Source organism: Benincasa hispida, chromosome 10 (genome assembly GCF_009727055.1).
Source record: "Benincasa hispida cultivar B227 chromosome 10, ASM972705v1, whole genome shotgun sequence".
NCBI lineage: Eukaryota > Viridiplantae > Streptophyta > Magnoliopsida > Cucurbitales > Cucurbitaceae > Benincasa > Benincasa hispida.
This window is the reverse complement of record NC_052358.1, coordinates 17458134-17484412: the sequence shown is the minus strand read 5'-3', so window position 1 is coordinate 17484412 and position 26279 is coordinate 17458134. Positions and strand designations below refer to the sequence as shown.

Below are 26279 nucleotides of genomic sequence, written 5' to 3'. Positions count from 1 at the left end.
AATATAAAAATATTTAGACATTTTTCAATACTAGTACTTGTTTGTAGATAAAACACATTTTCCTCCTTTAGATTATTTAAAAATTAACCCGCACCAATATGATGGGATTCAATCAACTGGACCAAAATGGTTCACAAGAACTGAAATAGACATTTTAAAAATACGTGACAAACAGACCAATACAAACATTTAACAAGTACATATACCCAAATAAAGCATAGCCCATACCAAAGCCCAAAGTGAATGCTTTGGAGTGGGAGATCGGTTGACCACATCTATATATCTATCTAAATCAGGGGTGAATTTATCAAGGGGCCGGGGCCGGGGCATGTGCCCCTCTCAAATAGATTCTAAGTTCAGCACTATTTAGTTTTTATCTTTGGAAGGTGGTAGAAGTTGTGACCAAAATATACCACCAAGAATCAACCCAATGTAAGAGTTTGTGGTTGGCCCTTGGTTGAAACTTTCCTATGCAAACAAAATGACCGCCTACCATCATCATCCCAAATACTTCAGAATGTCATCTTCCAGATTTCAACTGATATTATATTAACATGAATAAAGATCAGAAAAGCTACCTGAAAAATGCCAACAAAAGCCTGACAAAAAAAAAAAAATTGTTAGAGCAAACTGTACCTTTGACAGCAAGTCAAACAGGCGTGATCGGGAGCATCCATGACGTAGAAAAGCATGAATGAAGTTCTGATATAGCAACAGGAACTAAATGAATAAAAATCTAAGCGACAAATACGGTGGATAACTAAGGTCCCGTTTGCTAACTATTTTGTCTTTAATTTTCTGTTTTTAAAATTTATGCTCATTTTCTCCCAAATTCCATACCATGTTTTCACTTTCCTTAAAGAAACACTTGAATTCTTAGTCAAAATCTAAAACTAAAAACAAAGTAGTTTTTGAAAACGTTGGTCGAAAATAGACTTCACAACATAGAAATTTATATGTGAAAGTAGAGTTTAGAAGCTTAATTTTTTAAAATAAAATGAACGGTGCCTAAACATTTAATAAAAGTTGTGAATCTTCTCAAAATTTATAATTAAAAAACATATACATATCAAATGGGGAAAAGAAAACACCAATTCCAAATAATGGCAGCTCCAACCAAGGAAGACAATTTTAATGGGCCAACCATGGTAGTGGAACATAGTAAAGAAGAAAATTTAAGTGAGAACTTACTTTCTGCAGTGCAAAACGATGAATGAATGATACGAATGTCAAAGAGAAGTAAAGAGAAAATGTGGTCGATCCTGCATTCACATTGTGAGCTAGGGCATCAATACATATCTGGGTTGAATATATCACATGAAATAATGGAGGGAAGTTTCTCTGGATTCTCTTTAACCAGAGATTTCACTATCTGAGAAGTACAAAGAAAGTGAAGCAATATCCACAGACTAGCCTCTATAACTATTTCATACAGCCTTGTAGACAGGTTAGACAACTGACCCTGTCTTATCAATGAAGTTCCAATATGATTTTGGCAAGCCCTCAGTGAGGACACCACTGAGGAATACATAACCTGAAACAACAAATAGTTAAACGGGGTATTACAATTAGAGAAATTCAATGTCGGTAACATCATAAAGGCTGAGATGACTCCATGTTTCTGTAAGACCCCTAGTCTTGGGAATAGTAGGATTATTAGTAAATATTAGGATAAGTATTAGAAGGGGCAAATTAGTAATTAGATAGTGAGTTGGTTAGGGCTTTTGGTTATAAATAAGAGTGAGTTAAGAGAGGGGTGGAGAATTTTGTAAGGTTTGGGGAATTAAGGGAGAGACTAGCCCTCTCGAAAGGCTAGGTTATCTTGTTCCATGTTCTATGATAATATAGCTTATCTCAATATATTTTCACCTATTTCCATATCTATGTATACTTGAGTTTATTCTTGTATTCTTGAGTATTTCCTTGTTAGGTGGTATCCTAACAGATTCTTCTAATCATATCTTGAAAACGTTAATCTATTTTTGATGAGCTGACTGAAACCTTTCATTCGAAAAATCGTATAAAAAAAGAATTTGACTACGAGGTCTTAAAAAGGCATCAGAACTCTTAGTCAAGTTAAAAAACAAAAGCAAGCTTTTAAAGACTACTTTTTTTTTTTTTAGTTATAAAAACTTGGCTTGTCAATAGAAAGTGAATAACAAAACAAAAGAATTTATAAATGGATGTAGTGGTTATAAGTTTTATTTTCAAAAATAAAAACAAAGAAAGTTTTGTTTGATAAACGTTTATCAAACAGAATCCAACTTCCAAGTTTCTTATTTTTGTATCCAATATTTTCCAAAACATAAACAGAAGTATCATTTTATATTTGTTTATGTTTAAGATGCAAAGCACCGACAACATATGGAGTTCTAGCAAGTGTTACTAAACTCTTTCCAATATTCTTTCTGCGAGAATGTTAGGTACTTAAGCACCTTGGAGAACCACACCCCAAAAGCTAGCTATTGGGATGGGAGAGTTAAGTCACTTAAGTACTACATTGGTCATCCCATTCTAACCAATGTGGAACAAAGGCATCCCATACTACCTTGGTTCCTTTAATACCCCATCAACGGAAAGCCTACATCCCGGCGGTACTTCACTTGGCCACACCCGATCAGAACTCTCCACCGATTCCACTCCAGAACGTCAACAACCGGCTCTAATATCATTTGTAAGTTTTTAAGTACCTTGGAGAAGCACCCCCCAAAAGCTAGCTATTGGGGTGGGAGAGCCAAGCCACTTAAGTACCACATTGGTCATCCCATTCTAACCAACGTGGAACAAAGGCATCCCATACTACATTAGTTCCTAACAGAGAAGAAAATCTACACCAGAATTTGTCCGTTAAAAAAATTATGTTGAGCATTGGTCTACTGTAATTCAACCAAGGAAAACTGTGAAATTATCCTATGCTTGAAATGATGGTTCCCCAATTGATTTAAAATAAAAGAAATAAAGAAAATTCAAACCTTTTTTATTTCCCCAATTCTCCGGCCTGCAAGAGGATCAGTTGTATCCAAAGAAGGATAAACAGCACAATTGTTGCATCAATGCCAAGCTATGTAGAGAGTGAACATTGTTGAATTTGAAAGTAATGGTTGCAGCTGTCGTTCATGGCTAGCAGTGATAAGAGGCCAAAAAAGGAATAACTTGATTTCCATAAGCAATACCATCTGAAGTTTTCTATTTTTTCTTTACAGCGTCAAGTCTACGATAGTATGCCCTCTTTTTAATCTTCCTTATCCTCCTTACTTTCCCTGACTTGATAATTTGTTTTACTTTTTCAAGCTTCTCTTTCCTACCTTCTAAATCAGCTTTAATGACCTTGTCCCTCTTTTCATCAGGAAGTAAAGCCAATCTAGAGAATTTCTTAGGCCTCACAAAGCCCAATCTTTCAGTTATGTCCTTGAATGCAGGAACAAGGCCTCGTCTTATAAAGCATCCATCGATTAGCTTCATCGAATTAAGCTCGGGGAGAGCTGGGGCATCTTTCAACTCAAGGTCCAAACAAAAAGAGGAATCTTTTAGCCACATCCTGAGAGAGTGAGCTTTTGCTATAAGAAGACCACTACGTGTTCTACAAGGTAGAAAAGGAGAACCCATCTCCCAAAGGCATACTTTTAGTGTGCTATTGAGCGAAACCATGTTATATTCTGCTGTTCCAGTGATCAGAACAACTGATTTTGGAGATTCTGGAAAACCTTGCAATGATGCATCCTGCGATAACATAGGAGACATTATAGAGTGCATTAGTTGAGTTAGCATAACATGGCAGATGCCTAGCAGGCCATTCCATAAATATTGCGAGAAAAAAAAAGGAGGAAGAAGAAGAAGAAAGAAGCGCCTAATTAATCCTTTAGCCCTAATTTGACCCTCCTCCCACTTGGCTGGTCTACTCCCAAGTCTATTCATTACACTTCACACCAACTTATGCCAACTTAGTCAAAATTTAGTTAATAAGCAAGTCACGTCAACATTTTACAATGTCAGTGACAATTACTATATACAAGTATATAGAAGCATAATGACTAAATTAATTATTAAGATTAAAAGACTAATGACAATTGGAATACAATACATGTGAAGTTCAAATTCCACCCCATATGCACTTAGTATATGTCTTATAGAAAAATATTTTGAATCCGATCCCAAATACTTATATCTAATAATGATCACATAAGGGTCCGTAAAAAGTCTAGAATTATAAAAAGTAAATCTTTTTATGAACCATTGGAAAGGTCTATATCAATAACTTTATATTGTAAATTCATAAAATAAAATAAAGCACAATTGCAATTCAGATAACAGTTTCAATAATCGCAGAGGTAGCTTAATGTGGAAATTATTTGCCACAACATAGGAAAAGAACTAGCCTGCATATGGTCAAGCCATAAAGTCAGAGCAACAAGGGCTGAACCAGCAGACAGCTTTCTAAAATCAGCACCCCAGTCCTTGTCAGCTACCCTGCATTATTACACTAGCACGTGAGAAAGTAACATATAAGTAACAAACAAATCAAAAACTAAGGGTTTAAATCCGCTCATCTGTACAACATGGTCACCCATGATTGCGTTAGTGACCCCTAAAGTCACCACATGACATCGTAGCTCCAACTTGGGAAGAGGCATTCATTATCAAGCGCAAAAGCAACCAGAGTGCCCAAGTCTCAATCCATATAACACTTTTCCAAATCTTGGAACGAATGAGTAACTAGTTGTACATGGTAGAAAAAGGCTGAGTAGTAATATTGTTGAAAATAGGGTTATTAATCTAGGGGTATTTATGTAATTTTGTAGGCCCCTAGGGTTTCCTACTGTCTATTTATATGTTATGTCCCTATCTACTCTATGTATCAGATTAATTAATAAGAAAGAATTCTATACAGTGGTTTTTCTTCTTGTACTAGGATTTCCATGTAACTGTGTGTTGTTTTTCTCTTTTCCTCTTTTATATTTCATCATGGTTTCAGAGCTAGGCGACGAAATCCTAGCCGTCATGGAAGAGAACCAACCACAATCTTCTTCACTCGATGGAACTTCAAGTGTTGACATGAAGACAGTCATTCAAGCGGCCGTGAAGGAATGCTTTCAAACAGCCCTACCAGAGCTGATTTCAGCCGTCCAGCTGCAGTCGATGGAGAGCGGGGGCCAGCCGTCAATGGAGGACCGTAGTCGATGGAAGCCTCTGCGCCAGATAGAAGCCACGATCGAAGATCAATACTAGAGTGACGCTGCCTTCGACGGTCGGACGAAGACGAAGCCGATCGAGTCCAGCCATGGGTTGCTACTGTCCGCGTCGATCGCACCATTCGAGTCCTCTGCGCCAGGTCTGATCAATCGCCATGGCAGTGGGGTGTTGCCGTCTGCGCCAAGTACTTCGCTCGAGCCTTCCTGCCGGTCAAACCAGGTGCCAATCGAGCCATTCAGTCGCTCGAACGAGCCAAGCAACCTTGTGCGTCGGGCAGATACGAGGACCACCTGCAGCCGCCGACAACATCTGTCCAGCCGTTGGTGGCTGCTTTTCCAGCCACTCGTGGCTCGACCCAATGCCCTGATGACGTTCGACAACGGTTGGCTTATCTCCAACAACAAATTTCAGACTTGGATACGATTTTCGGCGCAAATTCCCAACCGGTTCAACCAATCTACTCGGAGAATCCAGTAAATTCGTTCTCTATTTTGTCAAATGCTTCTTATTTATTTGGTTCGATGAACAACTCTGCGGGATTTCTTGTAGGAGAAAAATTAAATGGCCAAAATTATTTCTCCTGATCCCAATCGACCAGAATGGTCTTGGAAGGGCGTCACAAATTTGGGTATTTGACGGGAGAGATTCTAAAGCTGGTCCCAGGCGACCCTCAAGAACGGATCTGGAAAGGGGAAGATTCGCTGTTATGTTCTGTTCTCGTTAATAGTATGAAACCATAAATAGGCAGACCATTATTGTATGCTGCAACCACCAAGGATATCTAGGAGGCTGCACGGGATTTGTACTCAAACAAACAGAATGTTTCTCGGCTATATACGCTTCACAAGCAGGTCCATGAATGCAAACAAGGGTCCATGAATGTTACATCCTATTTTAACAAATTATCAATGCTTAGGCAAGAGATTGACCTGTGTCGAGAGATTTTCTGGAACTGCGCGCAAGACGGGGCTCAATACTTGAAACTTGAAGAAGCAGACTGTGTGTATGTTTTCTTGGTAAGGTTAAATCCTAAGTTCGATGGTGTCCGTAGTCGAATATTGGGCCAACGTCCTACACTCTCTCTTAGAGAAGTTTGCTCTGAAATATGGCTGGAAGAGGATCAGTCATGCGCCATGAATAACCCTATTACTACAACTGATGCAGCAGCTTTCATTGCAAAGTCGCCCAGTGCTGATGGCAATAAAAAACCCCCTCCTGTGTGTGAGCACTGTAAGAAGCCCTGGCACACAAAGGACCAGTGTTGGAAATTGCACGGGAGACCCCCAAACAGCAGGCAACGACAGTCTCATGACAAATCAAACACTGGACCACTGGTCGTGCCCTAGTGAGTGACTCAGCAGATGAACATACTCAGAAGCAGTCTTCAGTTGACAGTAAGAACAGTTTGAGTACGGTTGGGGTGAGTGCTATTGCACAATCAGGTAATTTTCCCTCATTTGGTCTTGTTAGTATCAATGGTAAAAAACCTTGGATTGTGGACTCGGGGCCACAGATCATCTTACCAGTTCTTCAGATCTATTTATTTCTTACAACCCGAGTGCGGGAAATAAGCGTATTCAAATTGCAGACCAGTCCTTTGCCCTTGTTGCAGGGAAATGCCATATCTCTCCGTTTGACGGTTTAGTTTTGCGTGATACTTTGCATATGCCTAAAATCTCTTTATATGTCAGTAAAATTACAAGGAATCTGAAGTGTAAGACGATTTTCTCACTGACTCCGTTTTGTTTCAGGATCTAAAATCGGGGATGACGATTGGCACTGCTCGGCACGATAGGGGACTCTATTTCCTTTCTACCTCTAGAGATGAACATAGGTTTTATGTCATTAAATTTTTCTGCTTCTGAAAATGACTTTATGTTGTGGCATTTCCGTTTAGGACATCCAAATTTTCAATATATAAAGTATTTGTTTCTACATTTATTTCATAATGTTAATACTTCCTCTTTAAATTGTGATGTGTGTATTCATGCCAAATAAAGTCGGGTTCCTTTTCGGTTTCAACCTTATAAACCCTCGAGTAATTTTACTCTTGTTCATAATGATGTTTGGGGCCCTTCACCAATTACCACTTCTATTGGTAAATGCTGGTTCGTCACGTTTATAGACGACCACACTCGTCTTACTTGGGTCTTCCTCCTCACTGACAGATCTGAGGTATCATCCATCTTCCAACAATTTTATACAATTGTCGAGACTCAGTTCAATGCGAAGATTGGAATTTTACGGAGTGATAATGGGCAAGAGTTCTTCAACACCTCCTTCAGAGATTTTCTTGTCTCTAAGGGGATTGTCCACCAGAGCTCGTGTACTTATACTCCGCAATAGAATGGAGTAGCCGAGCGGAAAAATCGTCATCTGGTGGAAGTAGCCCGGTCTCTTATGTTATCTGCCACTCTTCCGTCATATCTGTGGGGGGATGCCGTTCTTACTGCCGCCCATCTCATTAATCGGATGCCCTCTCGTATCTGTCTCTTATACACATCTAGATGTGTATAAGAGACAGCCATGGAGGATCGCACCTAGCCCAGAATCATTGACGGCACTCCAATTGCGCGCGGAAAGAACCCTATCGATGGCGACGTCCAGACCCACTTCAGATCTGCCGAAATCCCAAGTGCCGATGACCATCGGAGTCTGATCGAAGCCCCTACCATTCTTTCCGATCGAGTGCAGCAGACTGATCCGTCGGATGCAGACGAAAATCGACGTCCGTTCGAAGCGCAGCCAGCCGCGTAGCAGACCCATTTCACGGCGAACTCTCGGGTCCTCGACTACCAGTGGATCCGTCGGGTGCTCGGGCACAGCAGACCAGTCGTGGCTTCGAGTTTGACCAGTAGCCGCCGGTGGATCAACCTGCCTAGTCCGACTGCAGTGGCGCTGGCCCGTTCTTTTTCCGGCAAGTTCTCTGGTAGCCGCAAGTAAGGTTTTTCCCGGAGAGATTCAGGAAAGATTTGTTTCTCTTCAGCAACAACTTGCGGATTTTGGTATGATTCTTTGCACGAACTCACCAAGTGCTCAACCAGAGCCGTCCAATCTTCAATTGTACTCCGAGAACCCGGTAAACTCTTTCCATTCTTTACCTACTACAAACTTATTGTCTGGATCAATGGAACATTCTGCAGGAATTATTATTGGTGAAAAACTGAATGGCCAAAATTACTTCTCCTGGTCGCAATCCATCAGAATAGCTTGGAAGGGGGACAAAAATTTGGTTATCTTACCGAGGAAATACCAAAACCTGAACTTGGTCACCCCCAATAACGCATCTGGAAGGCAGAAGATTCATTGCTACGGTCGGTTCTGGTGATTAGCATGGAACCTCAAATAGGCAGACCGTTGCTCTATACGGCAATTGCCAAAGACATTTGGGATGTAGTACAGCAGCTGTATTCAAAGAAGTAGAATGCATCCCATCTATATACCTTACGCAAGCAAGTCCACGAATGCAAGCAAGGGACTATGGACGTAATCGTACTTCAATAAATTATCCTTGTTATGGCAAGAAATGGACTTATGCCGTGAAATTATCTGGAAGTGTGCACATGATGGGACTCAATATTCAAAAATTGCAGAAGCTGATCGAGTGTACGATTTTCTGTTGGGCTAAATTCGAAGTTTGACGTGTTCGCTAGTAGGATATTGCGGCCCAACGTTTTTTCCCCTTAAAAAAAAAAAAAAAAAACCCCCCATTTCGGTTTTTCCAAACTGATGGAGGTGTGCTCTGAAATACGCCTCGAAGAAGACAGGTCTAGTGCCATGAATATTTCAATAGTTACAACTACTGAGGCCGCTGCGTTTGCCACCAAGTCCTCTGGATCTGACAGTGACAAGAAACTTCCACCTATTTGTGAGCATGGCAAAAAACCATGGTACACGAAAGACCAGTGCTGAAAGCTACATGGAAAACCTCCAAATTACAAACGACGTCAGTCACAGGACAAGATTGGTCCTGGACGGGCTCTGGTCAGCGACTCGGCGAATGACAGGGCCTCGACTCCGCTTCAAGCTGACGGTCAAAGTAACTTAAGTGCTGTTGGGGTCGGTGCAATTGCACACTCAGGTACGACTCAGTCCTTTGGTTTTATTAGCATTAATGGAAAACGACCCTGGATTGTGGATTCCGGAGCAACAGATTACCTTACCGGGTCTTCTGATCATTTTATATCATATCACCCGAGCGTCGAAAATGAAAAGATTAGAATCGCATATGGGTCCTTTGCCCCTATCGCAGGGAAAGGACATTTTTCTCCGTTTGAGGGTCTAATATTACGTGATGTGTTGCATGTTCCTAGAATTTCATACAACTTACTATCTGTCAGTAAAATTACAAGGGACCTGAACTGTCAGACTGTTTTCTCACCCGACATTGTTTTGTTTCAGGATATGAGCTCGGGGACGACGATTGGCACTACCCGGCATGATAGGGGGCTCTATTTCCTGACTGATGAAACTTCCTTTAAGGATGGTTATAGGACTAGTTTTATTTCTTTGAATTTCTCTACTGTTGAAACCGATTTTATATTATGGCATTACCATCTGGGACATCCCAATTTTCAATATATGAAGTATCTTTTTCCGCATTTATTTCATAATATTAATCTATCATCCTTACAGTGCGATGTGTATATCCAGGCTAAACAAAGTCATGTTTCTTCACTCTCAGCCTTACAAACCATCCAAACCTTTCAGTCTTATCCACAGTGATGTCTGGGGTCCCTCACCAACCACTATCTCTACAGGCAAACGGTGGTTTGTCACCTTTATTGACGATCACACCAGACTGACCTGGGTCTTTCTTTTGACCGATAAGTCTGAGGTGCCTCTGTTTTCCAACAATTCTATGCGACCGTAGAAACCCAGTTCAACACAAAAATTTCCATTTTACGGAGTGACAACGAGCGTGAATTCGTTAATAACTCGTTTAAGGACTTCCTGGTCTCTAAAGAAATTATCCTTCAAAGCTCGTGTGCCTATACTCCCCAACAAAACGGAGTAGCCGAGAGGAAAAATAGGCATCTAGTAGAGGTCGCTCGTTCCCTTATGATAGCTACCTCTCTTCCTTCCTATCTGTGGGGCGATGCTATCCTCACTGCAGTCCACCTTATCAACCGCATGCCTTCCCGTGTCTTAGCCTTTCATACTCCCCTCGATTGTTTCAAAGAATCGTATCCCAACACCCGATTAATTCCTGACGTACCTCTACGGGTGTTTGGATGTGTTGTCTTCGTCCATACCCACGGTCCCAATCGTACGAAATTCAGTCCTCGTGCCCAGAAATGTGTCTTTGTTGGGTACCATCTCCATCAACGTGGGTACAAGTGTTATCATCCCTCGTCTCGAAAATACTGTGTCTATGGATATCACGTTCTCGAGGATCAGCCTTTCATTCCCATTAGTCCTCTTCAGGGGGAGAGTCCTAGTGAAAAGGCTAACTGGTCCACATATTCCATTCTCCTAGAGGTGTCGGCTGAACCTGAACATCCTAGCCCTGTTCTCCCTAGTCCTGTTCTTCCCATTAATCAAGTCCCTTAGATAACTTACTACAGGAAGAATCTCGGGAAGGAAACAGTGTCGCCTGTCGCTTCTCCGGCTCCAGTTCATGAGTCTGACTCGGTCTCAATCCCAGGTATGAACATCCCTGTTTGTGATACTGATGATTGTGTTGAGACTAATAATTGCAGAGTGGATAGAGATATAGAGATTGGTGAAAATGATGAAAAAATAAAGGGAATTGAGGAGGGTGGAGAAGCTAATGGAAAAGACAACACTGAAATAACTCCAGCTAACGAGAACAGTGGAAGGGAAGGTGATGGTGTGGGAAGTCCTTCTAAAGAAAGATCCATAGATCAGACGGCTAGCTGCAGTAAGAAACTTGGAAAAGAGGAAAACCATGATGTGTCTCTCGATCTTCTAATTTCCTTGAGAAAAGAGACTAGGTCATGTACAAAGTTCCCTATGCATAGTTACATGACATATAGTAACCTATCTCCTGAGTTCAAGGCTCTCACTACCAGTCTAGATACGGTAATGGTTCTAAGTAATATACATGTTGCCATGGAAACTCCTGAGTGTAAGGTTGCAGTTATGGAAGAAATGAGAGCTCTAGAGAAAAATGAGACATGGAACAGGTTGCTCTTCCTGAGGGGCACAAGACGGTTGGATGTAAATGGGTTTTTACTGTCAAGTACAAATCTGATGGCTTGATTGACAGATACAAGGTGAGACTGGTAGCCAAAGGCTTTACTCAAACATTTGGTATTGATTACTCTAAGACATTCTCTCCTGTGGCCAAACTCAATACGATTCGAGTGCTATTATCTGTTCCTATTAATAAAGATTGGTCTTTGCACCAATTGGATGTGAAGAATGCGTTTCTTAATGGAGAACTCGAAGAAGAAGTCTATATGAGCCCTCCACCCAGCTTCGAAAACTGGTTTAAGCATCGGGTTTGTAGATTGAAGAAGTCACTGTATGGGTTGAAACGGTCTCCAAGAGTCTGGTTTGGCAGATTCACCACGTTTATTAAAGCACAGGGGTATGATCAGGGGCACTCAGACCACACGTTGTTTACAAAGAAGTCTGGTTCAGAAAAGATCTTAGTACTTATTGTGTATGTAGATGACATTGTACTGACCGATGATGATACTGATGAAATTATGAGACTTAAGACAAAGATGGCTAAAGAATTTGAAATTAAAGATCTGGGAAAATTGCGATACTTCCTTGGAATGGAGGTGGCTCAGTCGAAGGAGGGTATCTCTGTCTCACAACGAAAGTATACTCTGGATCTCCTCGAGGAAACAGGAATGACTGGGTGTAAACCTGTAGACACCCCTGCGAAGTATAATGCCAAACGAGTAATGTTAACAATGGAGCCCCAGTTAGTAAAGAGAGATATCAGTGATTAGTCGGGAAGTTGATATATTTATCTCACACGAGACCTGATATATCTTATACCGTGAGTGTTGTTAGTCAGTTCATGCAAACTCCTTATAAGGAACATATGACAGCCGTCGAACGCATTCTACGTATCTAAAGGGCACTCCTGGTAAAGGTCTTCTGTTCAGGAAGTCTAGTAAACGTGGTATAGAAGCATATACTGATTCGGAATGGGCTGGGTCTGCTGTTGATAGAAAGTCTATGTCTGGGTATTGCACTTTTGTCTAGGGCAATCTGGTCACTTGGAGAAGTAAAAAACAGGGAGTGGTTGCCAGAAGTAGTGCAGAAGCCGAGTACAGGGCCATGAGTTTGGGAATATGTGAAGAAATCTAGTTGAAGAAAGTATTGACAGATCTTCGACGAGACAGTGAGCTTTCAATGAAATTGTTCTGTAACAATAAAGCAGCAATAAGTATTGCCAACAATCCGGTCCAGCACGATAGGACCAAACACGTCGAGATTGACAGACATTTCATTAAAGAAAGATTGGACAATGGGAGCATATGTATTCCCTACATCCCTTCTAATCAGCAGATTGCAGATGTTCTTACAAAGGGGTTGTTAAGACGGAGTTTTGATTACAGTATCAGCAAGTTGGGTCTGATTGATATTTACGCCCCAACTTGAGGAGGAGTGTCGAAAAAGAGTTGGTTTGCCCTAGGGGCTTATTTGTAATTCTCTTATGGGCCTAGGACTTCCTGTCTGTCTATTTATTTGAGCAGTCTTCCTGTATTTCTGTATCACTTGAATAATAAAAAACAAGTCTAGATCGTGGTTTTTTCTCCCTGGCCTAGGGTTTTCCACGTAAACCTTTGTGTTTCGATTCTCCTTCCTCTTTTTATTTTTATCACTTCCTAACCACTCGGTTAATCTTCGATGTTCCCCTTCGGGTCTTTGGTTACGTTGCCTTTGTTCATTCCCATGGTCCAAACCGCACAAAATTTACTCCTTCTGCTTAGAAGTGTATCTTTGTTGGGTATCCATTTCACCAACATGGGTATAAGTGCTATCATCTGTCATCTCGTAAATACTATCTCCATGGACGTCACCTTCCTCGAGGATCAGCCATTCTTCCCTGTTAGTCATCTTCAGGGGGAGAACATGAGTGAAGAGACTAACTGGTCCTCTTATGCTATTCCCTTAAAGTCAGCTCCTGTTCCCTTAGAGTCAGCTCCTATTCATATTTCGTCTGGTCCTAGTTCTAAGCATGACGATCCGATCCTTCCTATCGATCAAGTTCCTTGGATAAATTACTATAGGAAGAATCTCAAGAAGGAAGCAGTGTCACCTGTCGAACCAGAACCGTCGGCTCCAGTACATGAGTCAGACCCACCATCAGATCCAGGTACGTGTATTTCTGAAACTAATGATGTTGATGTGTGTACGGAGACTGACAATTGCAGGCAGAATAAGGGCGAAGGAAGTGGTAATACTGAAAATATGGTAGAAGAGGAGACAGCTGAGAATGAAATTATACCAGTTAATGATGATGTGGAGGATACTACTGAAATTCCTGATACACAGATAACTGATCGTGGTGAGAAGCCTAGAGAGTTGAAGGATCGTGATGCCTCGCTCGATCTTCCTATAGCTCTAAGGAAAGGCACTCATTCATGTACTAAATATCCTATGCACAGTTACATGACGTTGGCAATCTGGCACCCGAGTTCAAAAATTTCACTACTAGTCTGGACACTGTGATGGTTCCAAATAACATAAGTGTTGTGATGGAAAAACCAGAATGGCGGTCTGCTGTTATGGAAGAAATGAGAGCTCTCGAGAAGAATGGAACTTGGGAACAGGTGGTGGTTCTGCCTGAAGGGCACAAAACAGTTGGATGCAAATGGGTGTTTACTATAAAATACAAGTCAGATGGGACGATCGACCGGTACAAGGCTAGGCTTGTTGCAAGAGGCTTTACTCAGACCTATGGAGTGGACTACTCTGAAACCTTTTCTCCTGTGGCCAAATTAAACACTATCTGAGTGCTCTTGTCGGTTGCCGTAAATAAGAATTGGCCCCTACACCAATTTGATGTTAAAAATGGGGAGTTTGGAGAGGAAGTCTATATGAGTCCTCCTCCTAGATTCGAGAGTCAGTTCAAAAACAGGGTGTGCAAACTGAGAAAGTCGCTATATGGGTTGAAACAATCTCCAAGGGCCTGGTTTGACAGATTTACAACCTTTGTGAAAGCATAGGGGTAGGTTCAGGGGTATTCTGATCTCACTCTATTTACAAAATGATCGAGATCAGGGAAGATAGTTGTTCTTATTGTCTACATTGATGATATTGTTCTATCTGGGGATGATGATGCTGAGATTATGAGGTTCAAAACAAAGATGGCCGAAGAGTTTGAAATTAAAGACCTCGGTAAGCTAAGATACTTTCTTGGAATGGAAGTGGCTCGATCAAAGGAAAGTATCTCAGTTTCTCAACGAAAATACACTCTGGACTTATTAAAAGAAACAGGCATGACTGAGTGTAAACCTGTTGACACACCTGTAGAGTACAATGCAAATCTCAGTGAGAAAAATGATAGAGTTCCTGTTAATAAAGAGAGGTATCAGCGGTTAGTCGGGAAGTTGATCTACTTGTCCCACACAAGGCCAGATATTTCTTATGTAGTAGGTGTTATCAATCAGTTTATGCAAGCTCCCTGTGAGTATCATATGACAGCAGTTGAACGTATCCTTCAGTACCTGAAAGAAACCCCTAGCAAGGGACTGATGTTCAGAAAATCCGATAAACGATCTATTGAAGTCTACACTGATTCTGACTGGATAGGTTATGTTGTTGACAGAAAGTCGACGTCTAGGTATTGTACGTTTGTCTAGGGTAATCTAGTCACCTGGAGAAGTAAGAAACAAGGAGTCGTTGCTAGAAGTAGTACTGAGGCTGAGTATAGGGCCATGAGTCTAGGGATATGTGAAGAAATCTGGTTGAAGAAAGTGTTATCTGATCTCCAACAAGATAATGAGCTTCCGATGAAATTGTTTTGTGACAAAAAAGCTGCCATCGGTATTGCAAATAACCCAATTCAACATGACAAAACTAAACTCGTAGAAATTGATAAACATTTCATTAAAGAGAGACTGGACAATGGAAACATATGTATCCCTTATATTCCTTCAAATCAACAAGTTGCAGATGTGCTTACAAAGGGGTTACTAAAACAGAGCTTTGACTATTGTATAAGCAAGTTGGGCCTTGTTGATATCTATGCCCAAACTTGAAGGGGAGTGTTGAAAATAGAGTTATTAACCTAGAGGCATTTATGTAAAATTTTGTAGGCCCCTAGGGTTTCCTACTGTCTATTTATATGTTATGTCCCTGTGTGCTTTATGTATCAGATTAACTAATAAGAAAGAATTCTATACCGTGATTTTTTCCCTGTACTAGAGTTTCCACGTAACTGTGTGTTGTTTTTCTCTTTTCCTCTTCTATATTTCATCAAATATAAATTCCTAGAATCCAATCCATCTTTGAAGGGGAGCCACCACTAACCACCACCAACAGCAGGCTACCTCAAATCACTCAGCCCACTTGGCTTAACCATAGGGTCATGCAGTTTGATAAGATCTGCTAGTCGAAGAGGTGGCAGCATTATTTCACATCATTGAAGTGTGAAACTCAATGGTTTTTGTTGAAAATAGGGTTATTAACCCAGGGACATTTATGTAATTATGTAGACCCCTAGGATTTTCTACTGTCTATTTATACAGTGTGTCCCTGTGTATTCAGTGTATCAAATTAAAAAAACAAGAAAAGTCTTTAGAACGTGGTTTTTCTCCCTGAACTAGGGTTTCCATGTAATCTTGTTGTTCTTCTCTTCCCTATTCTTTATTTTTAACATGGTATCAGAGCTAGGTGACGAAACCCTAGCCGTTATGGAAGAGAATCAACCCCAATCTTCTTCTGTTGATGGGTCTTCGAGTTTTGACATGAAAACGACTATCCGAGCAGCTGTAGAAGAGTGTTTTCAGGATGCCCTACCAGAGTTACTTTCTGTTGTCCAGTTGCAATCATCGGAGAGTCGTCATCAGTGGGAGCCACCACATCAGATCGCGCCGATTGGGCTTCTCCACGCAGAAACGAGCTGAACTCGGGAATCGTAGGTAGATTGTTCGGTCGCGATCGAAGGTGGCCGAGAAGAGCAGACGAACAACGTTCTGAGAAGAATCGATCAGCGGGTGGAGTGTCCGGTCACGATCGGAGCTGGCCGCGAAGAACAGACGATCTACGGTGGGAGAATTGACCACAATCTGGGCAGAAGCGACAGCCTTGGACGCGAAGAACAAACTCCTCGGTCCGATCTGAACAGAATCGGAACCGGTCTGGAGCAAACCGGACCGTTCCGGGTTGAACGAGGGTAGACCAGTGATGGGCAGACCCGATCCTTCGACTTCCGCTCCGATCCGATGGTTTTTTCGCCGGCCAATCCTTCCACGCTCATCGCCCGAAGTTTTGAACAGCCCTGCGATCCGGTGGTTTGTGCGTCGGCCAACCCTTCCATGTTCACCGCCTGAAGCCTTGAACAGCCCAGCCGGCCAGCACCGTTTCCAGCCACTTGTAGTTCAACCCGTTACCCAGACGATGTGAGACAACGGTTGGCTTACCTACAACAACAGATTTATGATTTGGATACAATGTTCGATGCAAATCCTCAACCGGTTTATTCAGAAAATCCGATAAACTCGTTACCTATTGTGCCTAATGTTTCCTACTTATCTGGTTTGATGGGTAATTCTGCAGGATTTATCATAGGGGAAAAATTAAATGGTCAGAACTATTTCTCCAGGTCTCAATCAATCCGAATGGCCTTAGAAGGGCGACACAAGTTTGGATATTTGATAGGGGAAATTCCAAAGTCGGCCCCAGGTGATCCACAAGAACGAATTTGGAAAGGAGAAGATTCGTTGTTACATTCTGTTTTGGTAAATAGTATGGAACCCCAGATAGGAAGACCACTACTATATGCTGCAACCGCCAAGGATATCTGGGAGGCAGCGCAAGATCTATACTCTAAGAGACAAAATGCCTCTCGGCTATATACACTCCACAAACAGGTCCATGAATGCAAACAAGGGTCCATGGATATTACTTCTTATTTTAATAAACTATTAATGTTGTGGCAGGAGATGGACTTGTGTAGAGAGATTGTATGGAACTGTCCACAGGATGGGACCCAATACTTGAAGATTGAGGAGGCAGATCGTGTTTATGTGTTTTGGCTGGATTAAACCCTAAAATTTTGATAGTGTCCGTAGTCAGATATTGGGCCAGCGTCCGACTCCTTCACTCAGAGAAGTCTGCTCTGAAATACGGCTGGAAGAGGATCGGTCATGTGCCATGAATAATCTCATTCCTACTACTGACGCAGCCGCCTTCGTCGCCAAGCCATCCGGTGCTGATGGTGAATAAAAAAACCCCACCTGTTTATGAACATTGTAAGAAGCTTTGGCATACAAAAGGATCAGTATTGGAAATTACACGGGAAGCCCCCAAACAGTAGGCGACGACAGTCTCATGACAAATCTAAATACTAGTCGTGCCTGGTAAGTGACTCAGTAGATGAACGACTCAGAAGCAATCTTCCCGATGATAGTAAGCACAACTTGAGTACGGTTGGGGTGAGTGCAATTGCACAGTCAGGTAATTTTCCCTTCTTTTGGCCTGATTAGTATAAATGGTAAAAAACCATGGATTGTGATTCAGGGGCCATCGATCATCTTACGAATTCCTCAGAGTTATTTATAAACCCAAGTGCTGGTAATGAGCGTATTCAAATTGCAAACGGGTCTTTTGCCCCTGTTGCGGGAAAAGGCAATATCTCTCCGTTTAATGGTTTAATTCTACGTGATACCTTACATGTGCCTAAATATCGTATAATTTGTTATCTGTCAGTAAAATAACAAGAGATTTTAAGTGTAAGGGCGATTTTCTCACCAGATTCCGTTTTGTTTCAGGATCTGAAATCGAGGATGACGATTGGCACTGCCCCGGCACGATAGGGGACTATACTTCCTTTCTGACGAAGCTTCTTCTAGGAATGATCACCATACTGGGTTTATGTCTTTAAATTTCTCTGTTTCTGAACATGATGTTATGTTATGGCATTTCCGCTTAGGACATCCGAATTTTTCAATATATGAAGTATTTATTTCCTCATTTAAATTTCGTAATGTTAGTACTTCTTCCTTTAATTGTGATGTGTGTATTCGTGCCAAGCAACATCGTGTTTCTTTCCGTTCTTAGCCTTACAAACCCTCGAGTCCATTTTCTCTTGTTCATAGTGATGTATGGGGTCCCTCACCGATTACTACTTCCACTGGAAAACGGTGGTTCGTCACATTTATAGATGATCACACCCGCCTCACCTGGATTTTCCTTCTTACTGATAAATCTGAAGTGTCCTCTGTTTTCCAACAGTTTTATACAACTGTCGAAACTCAATTTAAAACAAAGATTGAGATTTTAAGAAGTGATAAAGGGCGAGAATTTTTTAATTCCTCCTTCAAGGATTTCCTTGTTTCTAAAGGTATTGTCCACCAGAGCTCGTGTGCTTACACTCCGCAACAAAATGGGATGAAGTAGCCCGGTCTCTGGTTGAAGTAGCCCGGTCTCTTATGTTATCCGCTACTCTTCCGTCGTACCTCTGGGGAGATGCAGTTCTCACTGCTACCCACCTCATTAATCGGATGCCCTCTCGTATCCTTAATCTTCATACTCCTTTAGAATTGTTTAAAGAGTCCTTTCCAACTACTCGATTGATCTCTGATGTTTCTCTTCGGGTTTTTGGTTGTGTTGCTTTTGTTCACTCCGATGGTCCAAACCGCACGAAATTTACTCCTCGTGCTCAGAAGTGTGTCTTTGTTGGATATCCACTCCATCAACATGGATATAAGTGTTATCACCCATCGTCTCGGAAATACTATGTCTCCATGGATGTCACCTTTCTCGAGGATCAGTCGTTTTTTTCTGTTAGTCATCTTCAGGGGGAGAACATAAATGAAGAGTCTAACTAGTCATCTTATGCTATTCCTTTAGAGTCAGCGTCCATTCAAACCTTGTCGAACCCTAGTTTTGAGCATGATAGTCTGGTCCTTCCTATCAATCAAGTTCCTTAGAAAACTTACTACAGGAAGAATCTCAAGAAGGAAGCAGTGTCACCTGTTGAAACAGAACTGCCGGCTCCAGTGCAGGAGTCAGACCCGCCATCAGATCCAGGTATGTATATTCCTAATGATGTTGATATATGTATGGAGACTGATGAAGGCAGGCAAGACATGGGAGAAGGTAGCAGTAATACTAAAAGAGTGATAGAAGGGGAAACTGCAGAAGATGAAATGATTGAAACTACAGAGAATGAAATGATTCTTGCTAATGATGATGTGGAAGATACTACTGAAGTTTCTGATACACAGATGGTCGATCATGGTGAGGAGCCTGGAGAGGTGAAAGAACATGATGCTTCACTTGATCTTCCTATAGCTCTGAGGAAAGGTACTCGTTCATGTACGAAATACCCTATGCATAGTTACATGACGTATAGTAATCTGGCATCCGAGTTCAAAGCATTCACTACTAGTTTGGACACTGAGGTGGTTCCAGATGACACAAGTGTTGCAATGAAAAAACCAGAATGGCGGTCTGCTATTATGGAAGAAATAAGAGCTCTAGAAAAGAATAGAACCTGGGAACCAGTGACTTTGCTTGAAGGGCACAATACAGTTGGATGTAAATGGGTGTTTACTATAAAGTACAAGTCAGATGGGACGATTGACCGATACAAGGCTAAACTCGTTGCAAGAGGCTTTACTCAAACCTATGGAGTAGATTATTCTGAAACTTTTTCACCTGTGGCTAAACTTAACACTATCCGAGTGCTCTTGTCAGTCGCTGTGAATAAAGATTGGCCTCTACACCAACTTGATGTTAAAAATGTGTTTTTGAATGGGGAACTTGAGGAGAAAGTCTATATGAGTCCCCCTCCTAGGTTCAAGAGTCAATTAAAAAACAAGGTGTGTAGATTGAGGAAGTCACTATATGGATTGAAACAGTCTCCAAGGGCCTTGTTTGACAAGTTCACAACTTTTGTGAAAGCACAGAGATATGTTCAGGGGCATTCTGATCACACTCTTTTTATAAAAAGATCAACATCAGGGAAGATAGTTGTTCTTATTGTCTACGTTGATGACATTGTTTTATCTGGAGATGATGATGTAGAGGTCATGAGGCTAAAAACAGAGATGGCCAGAGAGTTTGAAATTAAAGACCTCGGGAAGCTAAGATACTTTCTGGGAATGGAAGTGGCTCGTTCAAAAGAAGGTATATCAGTTTCTCAACGAAAATATACTCTGGACTTGCTAAAAGAAACAAGTATGACTGGGTGTAAACCTGTTGACACACCAGTAGAATACAATGCGAAACTCAGTGATAAGAATGATAGAATTCCTGTAAATAAAGAAAGATATCAGCAATTAGTTGGAAAGTTGATATACTTGTCTCACACAAGACTTGATATTTCTTATGCAGTAAGTGTTGTGAGTTAGTTTATGCAAGCTCCTTGTGAGGATCATATGACAGCAGTTGAACGTATTCTTCAGTATCTGAAAGGAACTCCTGGTAAAGGCCTAATGTTCAGGAAAACAGATAAACGATCTGTTGAAGCCTACACTGATTCTGACTGGGCAGGGTCTATTGTTGATAGAAGATCGATATCTGGCTATTGTACATTTGTCTGGGGAAATCTAGTAACCTGGAGAGGTAAGAAACAAGGAGTTGTTGCTAGAAGTAATGTTGAGGCTGAGTATCGGGCAATGAGTCTAGGGATTTGTGAAGAAATCTGGTTGAAGAAAGTATTATCAGATCTCCAGCAAGATAATGAGCTTCCGATGAAATTGTTTTGTGATAATAAAGCTGCCATCAATATTGCAAACAACCCAGTTCAACATGACAGAACTAAACACATAGAGATAAACAGACACTACATTAAGGAGAGGTTGGACAGTGGAAACATATGCATCCCTTATATTCCTTCAAACCAACAAGTTGTTGATGTACTAACAAAAGGGTTAGTGAGACAAAATTTTAATTATTGTGTAAGCAAGTTGGGCCTTGTCGATATTTATGCTCCTACTTGAGGGGGAGTGTTGAAAATAGGGTTATTAACCTAGGGGCATTTATGTAATTGTGTAGACCCCTAGGGTTTTCTACTGTCTATTTATAAAGTGTATCCCTGTGTATTCAGTGTATCAAATTAAAAGAATAAGAAAAGTCTTTAGATCGTGGTTTTTCCTCTTGTACTAGGGTTTCCACGTAATCTTGTTGTTCTTCTCTTCCCTATTCTTTATTTTAACAGTTTTCCATGACGATTCAAAACCTTTTGATGATGAATGCAGTCCAAGCCATTAATAGGTGTTATACTTATTAATAAATCAACGGTTTTTCACAGTTGCGAGGTTTTAGCACACAAGGACATAAAAATGTTGGACGAACTATAAAAACCTCCTTTCTGCGTCCCATAATTATATGTGCACACCACCTTTCCTAATGGTAGGCATAATAAATGTGATAGACAAGAAACTGGAACAAAATAGTATTTACCTGAATATATCCTTTCGGTATATACTTCTCTTGATTGCCAACTGGAAAACCCATGATGCAGTTGCTCGAAGTTCAAATGCCCACAGCAGATCCTCTAAAGCATTGACAAAGTTAAATGTTGCATCATCATCTTCCAAAACTCCAAGTTTCTCTAGAAACTGGTCAACCTCCAGAATCAGCGACCCCGATTTTTGTGTTAATAGCCTACAAGAGAAGCTCACCTTCAAATGGCTATTTCCAAGAAATACTTGATAGCATCATATTAGAAGAGAATGTAAAACATTGTCTTGCTGCTTTAACACTAGAAAAAGTATTGAGTACCTGATTGGAAGATCGAATCCCGTATCTCGTAATGCAGTTAAAATGATAATGGCTTCACTTGTACTTTCCGACAAACTTGCAGCCCTTATAAAGCACGTCCATATTCTATAATCGGGCTCTATACCATCTGCCTTCATTGCCATCAATTTCTGGATTCCACCACTGTAATCTTTGTTTCTGAGGTAGGCATCAATTACTGAACTATATGGTAATGTATCAAGGTTCATGCCAGTTGCTTTCAGATCATTGAAAACCTTTTCAGCTTCCTTAGGGTGGCCAGAACTGCCATAGGAAACCATTAACAAATGCATTGTGGCAACAGTGGGATCTATTCCAGACTCTTTCATCATGACAAGTAAGCGCTCCGCTTTCAAATGATTTCCTGTATTTCTAAACATCTTCATCATTACATGATAAAAAAACCGGTCTAATTTACATCCACTAGCTCTCAACTCTTCAAAAAGCTCCTCTGCTTCTTCAACTAGCTGCTTTTTAGATAGTGCAGAAATCAGACTTTTATAGGTGTCCAAAACAGGCTCCATACCCCGCCTTTTCATTTCATGCATCAGTGACAACCCCTCTTCCGGTCTACAATCTCTGCAATACATTGTAATTAAAGAGTTATAAGTATCCTCATCTGGTGTCAGTCCAGTTTCTAGTATTAAATGGTACACTCTAGAAGCATTTCTGAAATCCTCAACTCCTACATACAACTTGATGACAGAATTCAATATGGACAGATCAGGTTTAAATCCGGCCTCCTCCATTTCTGATAGGATGGCCTCGACATCCCTAACTCGTTTTCCCTTGCATAACAATGCAACCATACTCCTATAAAGATGCATTGTTGGAAGATAACCTGCAGCTTTCATTCCATGATAAATTTTCTTCACCTCAAATATGTTTCCATCTCGAGAAAATGCATCAAGCATCAAAAGAACAGAACTTTTGCTTATCTTAAAGCCCATATCTTGCAACTCCTGGACTACAGCATAAAGCTCCTTCAATCGATTATCAGCAATTAGTGCTTGCAATAAACCATTAATGGAAATCACTGTGGGAGAAGGACCATCGCGCATCATGGTATTAAAAACAGCCCTTGCTCGTTCGTAGCAACCACTTTTAGCATAAGCTTGTATTAATGCATTCCAGATCTTCCTATCAATGATAGCTAGTTTTAGCCTCGCATTTCCAACCAAACTTTCAGCTTTCTGCCATAGTTTTAGTTCACCATAGGCGTCAATAATTTCAACATAAGTAGAGACATCATCTACTACAACCCCTTCAAGCTCTGCACGTTCAAGCAAATAATGGGCTGTGTCAGGATAGCCTATTTTACAGTGCATATGCATCATGACTTGGTATAAGTTTTCCGAAATTTTGACACCACAGAACATCATGTCAGAAAAAATGTGAGATGCTGTATGAAAGAGTTCCTTTTCCTGGCATCCTTGAATCAAACATTCATACATTAAGGAACTTGTGCCATGTGAACCAAACCCTCTAGTTGTATTTCCATATTCCACTAGAGCAGCATCTATTTGCTTAGCCTTACAAAGTACAACTATCAGTGATTCAACAACCAGCTGATTGGAATTTGAAGTCTTCTCCTTCAAAAATTCTAGTAATTCACAAGCTTCCAAGTGCCTGCCAGACAAACTATATGTACTCAAAATAGATAATAAATTCTCATCGTCTAGCTCACAGCCAGTGTCAATGGCCAATCTCAACATTGTAGAAGCATGACCATAGCATTCTCCCTTTAGAAGAATTGAAGAAATAACTTGAGGATTCATACCACATTGTTCTTGCATATCTCTTATTACTTTGTCAATGTCATCCAATTTGTTCTCTTTCACAAGGTTCCGAAGCATAACCTCATAGAGGGCACCATCTGGTATTAGACCATCACGCACCATTTCCTTGTACAACAACATTGCCTTCTTTGTCTCATTGAACCTAAGAAAGAGATCAATCATAACCGAGTATGCCAAATAATCAGGTCTAATCCCAGACCTAAGCATACAATCAAATGTCGTCTCAGCTTCTACTGGTTTCCCGGCCTTTCCATACCCACATATTAAAGCACTATATGTCTTTAAAGTGGGTTTGACTCCAGAATCCAACATCTCAGTCATTATGTTTGCGGCTTCTTCTATTCTACTAGATTTTCCAAGTGAATCAATAAGAACAGTGTATGTAACTTCATCAGGGATTCGGCCTGACAATTTCATATCCCTGTAAAGCTGGAAAGCCAGGTCATGTTGCTCCTGTTTCCCATACATGTGGATAATCGTATTGTATGTCATCTCATCTTTACCAAATCCATTGCTTACCATTTCTTCACAAATCTCCTTTACCTTCTTTACATTCCCTTCTCTAGCAAAAGCATATAATAATGAATTATATGTCACTGCATCAGGAAAGAACCCTTTGGACTCTAGTTCCTTAAAGAGTTGCTCAGCTTTGTTGGCCAGGCCACATCTCCCATAAACTGATATCATGGCATTGTAAGTCCATAAATCAGGTTGACAATTATGTCTCTCCATATCATTATATACCTTCATTGCTTCTTCAAGATTTGATTCACGAGAACAAGCACTAATTAAAGTGTTATACGTTATTATATCGGGTCTAACACCTGACTTCCTAACCTCATTTAGAAATTGAAGGGACAAATTGGGTGTCATGGGTCCTGACTTCATACGTGCATTTATCAAAGTGTTGAAACTCACGAGGTCAGGCTCACACCCTCTCTTACGCATCAAATCAAGCAACTCTTGAACCAGAATGAACCGACCATTTCGTGCATAAACGCCCATCATAGCATTGTAAACTTGGACGGTATTGCCAATGGCAGGCTCAGACCTTGTGAAAATTTCTACCGCCAATGCTTCTTGATTGGCCTTTCCAAGCACTGCCAAGATGGTAGCCAACATCCGAGCATTGGGTGAATACCAATGTCTCAAATTCAACCATTCATAAACTTCCAAAGCTCTGTGCCAATTCGAACGACCCACCCATTTCACTACGAAGCAAAAGTCAGTGGGTGTCATTTGAACCTTCCTATCATCTAACACATCAGCAACAAATTCATCCTGTTTCAATGCTAAAATTCTATCAGTCAAAAATTGCACTCTCTCCCTCCAATCTTTCGCTCTCTTTAGTGCCAATTTGTTCATCTTTTTCACTCTCGTCTTGTTAGGCCTCCCTAAAACTTCTCGAGTTTCATCGCCTACCATTCTCGAAGATTCTGACTCATCTTCTACATAACTCCCATCCCTAATTTCGGAATTCTGCGTTCTTAGAGAAACCTCCGATTCATCAACCATGTGGGTCTGCGAAGGAGATGGAGCGGTGAAATGGGTTTGAGACGGTAACTGAAAACTCTCGGTTAATTTTAGGTTGGGCCATCTAACAGAAGGAGAAGCTCTACTATAGCGAAAATTCTGAGTCGTATTTGCATGGATTTCACTCTGTTGCTCAATTGAAGAAGAAGAAGAAGCGGAAGTCGGTTTACATACCTTGGAAGATGAAGCCACGGCCAACGGAAGCACCGCTGAACATGCCATGGCAATGGCAAACAAAACAAATGGGAAATACAAAATGCTATCAATAAAAAGATAACGGTGATACAGATTACAGTTTTGTTTACGTTGATTGTTAGTGTTTGGGTTTATAATCATGGGGTTTTTGGGTGCGGGAAATGAGATGAGTTGAGATATGAACCGAACGGGTCAACTTCGTATCTATAAATAGTGCACTTAGCTCTTATCACATCGATGATTTCAACTTCGACGACCAACTTCGATGACCACCTTCGACGGTAGCTCCAATGACCACTTCCGGCTTTCAACTCTGTCGAAGTCTGACGGCCAACTCTGGTGACTACTTTCGAAGGCCAACTCTAGTGACCACCTTTGATGGCCAACTTCGGCGACTACCTCTGACAGCCAACTTTGGGACCACTTCTACGACCAACTCCAACAACATTCGACCACTATTGTTGACGGCCAACTCCGACGACCTCTGACGGCAGTCACTCCACCAATTCTGACAACCATTATTTTAAATTATGACTACTACAAACTTGTCTTTGTGGACACACAATCTTTTTATTTTGTTGACGCTCGTGACATAAAATCGTCAATAAAACCTTAATCTAAAGCTTAAAATAACTATTAATTTAAAAAATATATATA

At 41.0% G+C, this 26279-nt stretch overlaps 1 protein-coding gene across 5 annotated transcripts; it reads right to left on the bottom strand.

Moving 5' to 3' along the window:
* Nucleotides 1-129: 129 nt before the first annotated feature.
* Nucleotides 130-25727, bottom strand: LOC120088313 (pentatricopeptide repeat-containing protein At3g18110, chloroplastic). Of its 5 annotated transcripts, XM_039045525.1 has the most exons (8): nt 22078-25723; nt 21757-21960; nt 4377-4467; nt 2973-3720; nt 1462-1534; nt 1192-1262; nt 637-702; nt 130-538 (listed from the first exon to the last, which is right to left on the bottom strand). In XM_039045525.1, exons 1-4 carry the CDS (start codon nt 25647-25649, stop codon nt 3187-3189), a joined length of 4401 nt encoding a protein of 1466 aa, XP_038901453.1. In that variant the 5' UTR covers nt 25650-25723; the 3' UTR covers nt 130-538; nt 637-702; nt 1192-1262; nt 1462-1534; nt 2973-3186. The 5 variants fall into 5 exon arrangements, with proteins under 5 accessions (XP_038901453.1, XP_038901451.1, XP_038901454.1 ...); XM_039045523.1 differs by having other exon boundaries at nt 1192-1534; XM_039045526.1 differs by lacking the exon at nt 637-702 and having other exon boundaries at nt 130-599.
* Nucleotides 25728-26279: the final 552 nt, after the last annotated feature.

Excerpts from the sequence above, each read along its gene's own strand:
- LOC120088313 (XM_039045523.1), bottom strand. The coding sequence starts at position 25,649 with ATGGCATGTTCAGCGGTGCTTCCGTTGGCCGTGGCTTCATCTTCCAAG. Across the intron at positions 21,961-22,077 it reads GGATTCGATCTTCCAATCAG|GCTATTAACACAAAAATCGG; the intron begins GTACTCAATACT and ends CTTCTCTTGTAG. Across the intron at positions 3,721-4,376 it reads TATGGCTTGACCATATGCAG|GATGCATCATTGCAAGGTTT; the intron begins GCTAGTTCTTTT and ends ATGTTATCGCAG.